General features: G+C 44.5%; 2 protein-coding genes across 2 annotated transcripts in view; one reads left to right on the top strand and one right to left on the bottom strand.

Moving 5' to 3' along the window:
• GALNS (galactosamine (N-acetyl)-6-sulfatase) overlaps positions 1 to 8,437 on the top strand; it is a 48,106-nt gene that overhangs the window by 27,500 nt on the left and 12,169 nt on the right. Inside the window, exon 15 of the mRNA XM_018557323.1 lies at positions 3,527 to 3,529. The gene's annotated coding sequence lies outside the window, so the exon portion shown is untranslated. The remainder of the gene's footprint in view (positions 1 to 3,526; positions 3,530 to 8,437) is intronic.
• The window catches only part of LOC108787699 (IST1 homolog), a 20,096-nt gene continuing 15,485 nt past the window's right edge, over positions 3,827 to 8,437 (bottom strand). The window contains exons 6-8 of the mRNA XM_018557312.1: positions 7,809 to 7,919; positions 5,650 to 5,784; positions 3,827 to 4,021 (exon numbers count right to left, since the gene is read on the bottom strand). Of these exons, the coding sequence (XP_018412814.1) occupies positions 3,827 to 4,021; positions 5,650 to 5,784; positions 7,809 to 7,919 (441 nt within the window). The remainder of the gene's footprint in view (positions 4,022 to 5,649; positions 5,785 to 7,808; positions 7,920 to 8,437) is intronic.

Raw genomic sequence — 8,437 nt, 5'->3', positions numbered from 1 at the left:
GGAAGGCATGGTGGTGAGAGGGGAGCCATGCTGGTATACTGGTGAGAACAAGAGCGGAAGGCATGGTGGTGAGAGGGGAGCCATGCTGGTATACTGGTGAGAACAACCAGGGAAGGCATGGTGGTGAGAAGGGGAGCCATGCTGGTATACTGGTGAGAACAAGAGCGGAAGGCATGGTGGTGAGAGGGGAGCCATGCTGGTATACTGGTGAGAACAAGAGGGGAAGGCATGGTGGTGAGAGGGGAGCCATGCTGGTATACTGGTGAGAACAACCAGGGAAGGCATGGTGGTGAGAAGGGGAGCCATGCTGGTATACTGGTGAGAACAAGAGCGGAAGGCATGGTGGTGAGAGGGGAGCCATGCTGGTATACTGGTGAGAACAAGAGGGGAAGGCATGGTGGTGAGAGGGGAGCCATGCTGGTATACTGGTGAGAGCAAGGGGAGAAGAAGTCATGGTGGTGACAAGGGGAGCCATGCTGGTATACTGGTGAGAACAAGCAGGGAAGACATGGTGGTGGTGATAGGTGCAGTGGGGTTGTTATGGTGGGGAAGCAGGATGCCAGCTTGGTGGAGAGACACAGAAAGGGCCCATTTGGGCTTATCTACAACAAAGTCAGCCAAATAAAACACAAATCACATTGCAACCACCGATATCATTAATATAAACTTGCTTTATTGTATTTATATATTGAAGACAAAGTACATTGTACTAGAATGGCTTGTAAAGGTTTTGACACTATGTACAATGCGAGAAGAAACTGTAACAATACATACAATGCTTAGAATCTATTAAAGACATTGACATCTGTACATATATACCGTAACATACATTTTGCTGGGACATTTGCAATTTTACATGCTTGCTTTTCTTTTGCTGCTTAAAGCTGAACTTTGATCACAAAGACTTTCATTTAAATACATGCCTCAAAGTCACTCATGATAAAAAATGTACTTTGTGTTCATCAAATGCCTTTGCAAATCCAGTGATTACCTTGTACAAGTAACATTGTGATGTGTCACCTGTACTCCTTACAGCGATTGGACCTGGATTAATGGTCGTGGTGCTCGTAGTGATTGCACGGTTACGCCGTGTTTTCCAAAATCGTAGAAGATGGAGATCACCAGCACTCAGTCCGAAGCATTGGATAAGTTTGCTTATTTATTGAAGAAACATGTCACAAGCGTCACTTAGCCAATGTTTTGGGGCCACGGCATGCACGGCCGTATCGGGCCGTTCCCGGGAAGGACAGGTGCTGCGTCTGATTGTACGCAGCAGTCTATTCTTCTCTATGGGAGGACGCAGCCGTACGCTCACCCGAGCTGCACATCCGCGGGTGCGGGTGTCCGTACTCTGTGTCCGAGCATGGACACCCGCACCCGCGGATGTGCAGCTCGGGTGAGCGTACGGCTGCGTCCTCCCATAGAGAAGAACAGGCTGCTGCGCAATCACATGCAGCAGCTGTCCTTCCCAGGAGCGGCCCGATACGGCCGTGCACGCCGCATGGATCTGTACGGGCCAGCATGTAACTGTGTGAATGAGGCCTAAAGCTGAACTCCAGACGAACTACTAAATAAATACACAGATCAAAGACATATATATATATAGGGGCTGTTTTTCTGTCCATCCAGTCCTGAAGTTTATACAGCTCTGCCTCACAGCACAGCCATGTCTTTCAGAGGAGAGCACCTGATTTTTCTCTACTGCAGTTTCACTTCTACCTACCCACCCTGTGACTGGATAGTGAAAGGCGAAGCAGCAACCTGATTACTTCATATCTCCGTCACTCTGTTTTCTCATCCTATCAGCACGCTCCGTGCACTACAGCACAACTAAATGGCTCCTTCTGCTGCTTCTCCCTCTCACAGTCTGAACTCTGCTGTACAGGGACTGCATGAGGCTGATACCAAGTCAAATTCAGGTACTTAAACATTTAAAAATACATTAAGGGGCGTGTTAATGAATACAGAGCTGCATTCATTCGTGCCTTCTACATCTGCCTGACGTTCGGCTTCAACTAGGAAGTGACACCTTTTTTTTCTGCATACTCGAATTATTTCATTAGTTGGCACATTGTTTAAGATATAGAAACCTAAATTGTCCCTTTTGTCACCAGGCCTTGGTGTGCTTTGGCTTCCTGGCAATGATCCTGTATTTCAGTGGAGAAGAATGATGATCAGTGTTTTTGATTCTGGTAAGGCGCACAGACCTGGAGGCTGATTGAAGAAGGAAAGTTCCAGGCAGCAGGCAATTAAAATGTCTTTTTTTTCTTCAAATAAAGGAAGAGCAGGAGAGATTTTATGTCTTCTTCTTCAGGTCCTCCAAACGTTTAGACAGGTCCTCAAAGTCTAAATCTTCGTATGGGGATGGTTCCGCTGGGTTGGGGGTACGAACGGGGCTGACGGGGATAGAAGGGAGCTTGGGTAGCGGTAGGTTGCCATACTTGTCAGGTATGATGTTCGGGCCCAGCGTTGTCCTTGGTTTAGCTACAGGGCCTACAAATGAGAACACATGATATGATTCCACTTATGTATCAATCTAAAATTATCTTCGAGAACTTCTAAGCTCCAAATCTTTTCTTTCATATCCTTCAATAACTTTCATCTTGAAGGAAACCTTTAATCATTAGCTAAGGGCTGGAAGAACCAGCCATTCAACCCAGGGGTCAAGCAGCTGACTCTTTGTTAGCTATGACCTGAATCACCTATGCTATGAAGAAATATGACCCGTATCATGTATATTATAACATATCAAAATGATTGCTTTATTACCGTACTATGATTTCAGCATGCCTCCAAATGTTATTATACACCCACAATATTGGAAGGATTGGAAGTATACAAATGGTCATTTTTCTTTTATAAATCCTGACGGAATCCTGACACAACCCGTATTACGCTTACCATTGTCCCATGCAGGAAAAACCTGTGTATCTGGTCCGGGGTCCACATTTCTACATTACTGCATACAAATAATAAAAAAGCATTAATGTAGATGACAGAGTTCATCCAACATTCATTCTGTATAGCCAGAACAATGACAATTAATTTTATGGATGAATCTAATTGAATCTTAAAGGGGAAGTAATATATAAATAAAAATAAGGAACTCCCAGGAGCTTATAGCCATAATCTGCCTGTATGCAGAGCACACGGGACACTTAACTTGCCAACGCAATCCCCATCAGTGTTGCGTTGTCCATGCTCTCCTCCCTCGCCGGAGCTTCCATGTTCAACCTGGGTTCAGAGCCTTCGGCCAGGGCCAGATGAGGTAGATTCCGTTCTTGTGCAAGGGTGTTACTTTGCCTCAGGACGAATCTTGCCGTGCCTGCGCTGCTCATTGCGCGGCTCAGCGCACAGAAAAACAAAAAGTGCTAACAGGAGGATGCATGGCAGAAGACTCGCACGGCCTCTTCTGCCATATTAAGCGCACCCGTCAGCACTTTTTATATAGAACACTTAGCCAGCTAGCCATACACTTATTGGTGTTGCATGGGGCTCAACGAGAATAACAAAAAGCTTGATCCACCCCGTCCACACTAAACAGGCGCGCTGTTCACTTTCAAAGAATCCATCTGCCCATGAGTGCGCACTGCACGTACAATGCGGGAAAAACATGTGGCGCACTTGCGACGCCATTACTTGTTAATTGCACCCCAGACACATCAGGCAAAACCCCCACCTTTGCCAACATGTAATCAAAAAATGCATCAAGCTTGCAGATCAAACTGCTGCTTGTGTTTTTTTTAGCCGTGTTTATCCTGCTTCGGGCAGCCCATTGAAATGAATGGGCTGATGTTCAGCAAACACAAAAAAATGTGATGTGCGTTCACGCATGCTGCAAGTGCAAATGGGGCCTTAGGGCAGACCTGTAATACACCTCTGTGTTTGGAATTGTAGGGCTTACCATGTCAAAGGATGGAGGAATAAAAGGCAGGGTTGGAGGCGCATTTCCCTTTTGAGGTGGAGGAGGATGCATAAATGTACACTCTTCGTAGATCCCAACATCAGCTTTAGGATATGGCTGTTGAAACTTCACGGACATCGACGTCACCGGACTCCTCCCCCCTTCCCTTCGTTAGCCGTCACGGACATCGACGTCATCAGACTCCTCCCCTTTCCCTTCGTTAGCCGACAGAGCCACTTGGGGAGGGCGGAGGAGTCCGGTGACGTCGATGTCCGTGACGTCACCGGATCGCCTACGGGACTCCCGGAAGCCGGCGGAGAGGTGAGTGTTTTCATTAGCGATCAAAATAATTTTAATCGATCAAAAAGTTTAACGATTAATCGAGAAATTAATCTTTAATTTCCACAGCCCTAGTATTTATACAGCGCCAACAATTTATGCAGTGCTTTACATAGAGCACATTTACATCAGTGCCCACCCTCAAGGAGCTTATAATCTAAGCTTATATCAGCAAATTCAATATGATAAGGGTAAAATGCTAGCAATTCATGCAGGTCGGTTTCCCTTTCTAGTCATCTTGTGCCCTCACTGGAGTACACAGACTTTGGAGTGATTGCATAGCCAAAAAAGTGAAGTCTATGGGGCATGTCATACATAAGTATGTGAAGTTGTGCAATTGGAGCTTCAAAATTAAGGAGAGAAATGTAACACAATGCCCACAAGTAAAACCATTCTGGGACATGGTCTTTGTGGTAACATAACAAATATTGTAGACCTCTAACAAGCCAGCTGCCTGTCTACTTTAACTGACCCAAGAATCTATTCCTAAGTATAAAAAATCCTTGATTGTACATCTCCACACCGCACAAGCTTGCATTCCTATACCTTGGAAGCAACCCTACCCTTACAACTCCACAAATTAAGTATGCCAAGATTAATGAAATCCTGCAAATGGAAGATCTTACTTCGACTCTTAAGAATATAACGATTCAGGTCCACTTGGGGACCTTGGCTCTTTTTCCAAACTACCAATGCTTACTTACCTGAAATGACAGTTCCTTCCCTGACTTGATTTTGTAGCTCTCGGGCTAGGTTCCCTTGAAACAAAATCTGGCACCACCTTTTAGGCACTGTCCGCCTTCTCCTGGGTGTATCTTTGTCCTGGGGCCCCTCATTTCACAGAGAGCAGACAACCCTTCCTTTCCCTTTTCTTCCCCCTATCTCTGTGTTTTAGCTATTTCCCTTTGTGCCCCCATCCTGCCCATCCCGCCATTCCCCACGTTTCCCATCCCACAAGTTCCTCAATCTATATTGAATCCCGGTCTACATTACTGGAGGTAACAACGCATTGTCTGTATTGAATCCGAATGGGATGCATTTCTGTATGCACTTCTATACATATGTAGACCAGATGTCGATGTCCAATTACTTACTCTAGCCTATAGGAATGTTTTAGGATGGCACTTCCTGAGCTAAGGTAGCAATTAGGCCTTCTCATCGCTGTGATTTTTACTGTCATGTTGACATATCGTACTGTTTCTGAATATAAATTTGTCAATAAAGAATCTTGGATTTAAAAAAAAGAAATGGATATCATCGTTGAGTTCTTAAACATGTTAACATGGCCACATTACTGGAGCATTCTAGACGGCCATGCTAAATGATAACCTATGCATTAGCAAACCATCTAAGGAATGGGCATACGTTGAGATGATACGAGTGTACATTGGTTAATAGACACCTACTGTCACTGTTGGATATGGAGAAACCGCTGGGCCTCTGAAATCGCCACCACCAGCTCCTCCATTACCCGGACCACCTCTTCTATTGCTGCTTCTAAAGTCGCTTCCATCAACTTCAGATCCAGTGGGCGCCTCGCTCTGAAGAGAGAAAAGTACAACGTTATGACCATTTGACTTAGGACTGACATGTAGAGGAGAGCATGGTGCACTCCAAATGATTCAGAAGCCCATCAATTGCAAGTGCTGTAGTGCAAAACGTGGATGGTGTTGCTATCTTAAATCTTCAGAGTGTCACGACACCAGCACATCGAATGTTCCCAAAAAATTATTATTTATTATTCAAGAACAGGAGCGACATTTCAAAGCATTACATCGGCCCCTTCATCAGGTATCTACTGGCCGATAAAGGGGTACATGTGAGGCTCTGAAACATCACCCCTGTTTGTGACTAATAAATAGTTATTTTTTGGAACATTCAATGTGCTGGTGATACTCTAAGGCCTCATTCACACTGCCGTACAATACGCTGCGTATATGCGCGTATTGTCCCATATGCAGCATATGCAAATAAATGGCTCCATACAGAGACGTATATTTGCACTGCGTAAAGATGCGCAAAAACAGAATGGACCCGAGATGCGACCGGGCAGCGTATTTCTGTGTTTTGTTTACGCGAGTAGGCGCATATGCGCGTACAGTTCATTTAAATTTCTATTGCGAATGATGCATTCTGGGATTGCATATAGTGCGCGCGTATACATACCTGCGTGCATATACGCTTATATACGCAATATAAAATTTTGCTCTTGCGTTGTGTGTGCATGAGGCCTAACACTGCTGACTTAGGACTAGTTCACAATGGTTTCCCTGTATTGCTGGAGATGACCATGGCTGAGAGGTCTCCCCATCAATGCTGGCATGGCTGTGAAATCTTCATGAGCTCATTGTCCTTGCTCCCCTTTCAGGTCAGCCAACGTGTGAAGATTGAGAGCGCCACAAGTAAACAATTAGTCCAATATATATTTATTATGCTTGACAAAAGGTCAATAGATAACAGCCAACATCTTTTGGGGACCTCCATTCCCCCTTATTCAGGGCTAAAAAGACAAGACAAAGCAGAGGGGTACATAAAATAACAACAAAAACTAAAATGGCCAAACCATGATTAAAACAATTTAATATTGTCAGATAAGATCTCCTCAAATAAATATACATAAACACACATATACAAATATATCAGATGTTTCCATATAAGATTGCTATAAAGATATATATATCTATATCTATATCTATATCTATATCTATATATATATATATATATATAGATAATGAACATAAAATGCATGTACATTTCCTTTATGATAGAGCCAGCCTGGTTTGTAGGTAGCTCATTAGTCTATGGTTAGGCAGCACAAAGATGCACAGTCTCCCATAGATAGCGCCGAACCAAAACTGATGTTGGAGTTCATAAAAAAGTTCAATAGTTGTCTTTGGTGTGCGGTAGGTTATTTGGTTCCTTCATTTCCAAGCCCTGAGGAAAGGGGTGTATTTTGGTGGCAGACACACCCATTTCTTCAGGGCTTGGAAACGATGAGAATGAAGGAATGGATTCAAGCCAAAAAAACTCAGATCACATTCAGTTATCCTAGTTCCTCCAAAGTTTGTAGATTACAGGTAGAGATCAATTTCAAAGCCCTGAGGAAGAGGGTTGTGTCTGCCTGAAATGCATTGGCTGTTTGATCAACACTATCATCAGCAGTTGCACTAGGGTGAGAGTCACCCGCTGCGGCTGCCATGCATGCATTGTGATGTTCATGGTGTGACCATCTTGGTGACGGGTGCTGGCAAAGAGGAGGGGATGTTGACCCGACATAATCAGGTATGCACCCCCCTTGCCGCTGTCGAGTTCTCAGTTCATGACCAAGTGCACGACTTTTAAGACGGGGGGACACTAAAATGACTGTCGGTCATTTCGGTGTCACCCCCTCTGATGGTGTTTCCCAGTGCGGGCCGCACCCCTTTTGTGACGCCACTGACTACCATTAATCTTTATTATGGACTCTAACATGCGTTTTGGTCTGGCGCTCTTCTGTTTTCTGTCCCACAGTTGTCCTCTAGGCTCGGTAACACCGGCACTGCCATAAATCCTCCATTTTACCCACCATAACTCTAGCATCCGGCTCATACTGTACGTTGTAATTCTTTGCAATCTCTATCAGGTATCTCTCCACCAGGATTTTAGGGGGTGCCTCCGCGCTTAGCTTATGCATGAGCTGTGAAAAGAAAGCATGGTTGGCAGATGTTTGCATACAGCAGAATTTATATATTACATTGTTATTTTGTGCGTATATGGAAAGCTTAGAAAATGGGTTTATATATAAAAAAAACCTCAGTGAACGTATCAAAACTGGAGCAGAAAAAATCTGGAGCAGCTGTGCATGACAACCAATCAGCTTCTCCATTTCATTTTCAGAGCTTAACTGAACAAACTGAAGAGAGAAGCTGATTGGTTGCCATGGGCAACTGCTCCATATTTTGTCTGCTCTAGTTATAATAAATCTCCCCATAATATAGTATTTAAAGCTGAACTCCGGGTATCCAGTATTATGCATACTTACAGTGGTCCAGATTGGCCAAATGTAGATATGCATATGATATACCTTGGCAGTCCACGGGGATCCTGTAAAGCACTTTAATAGGTGGAGCTACTAATTGCTGACCACGGTCCTCCAGGTCCTGTATGGCGCTGAGCTGAATGGCTTCTCCTCTGCTCTGAAAATACAGGGGGGGG

This window comes from Nanorana parkeri, unplaced genomic scaffold (assembly GCF_000935625.1).
Source record: "Nanorana parkeri isolate BGI_ZX_2015 unplaced genomic scaffold, ASM93562v1 scaffold280, whole genome shotgun sequence".
Lineage (NCBI taxonomy): Eukaryota > Metazoa > Chordata > Amphibia > Anura > Dicroglossidae > Nanorana > Nanorana parkeri.
Note: the sequence above shows the minus strand (reverse complement) of the source record. Positions and strands in the feature narration are given on the sequence as shown.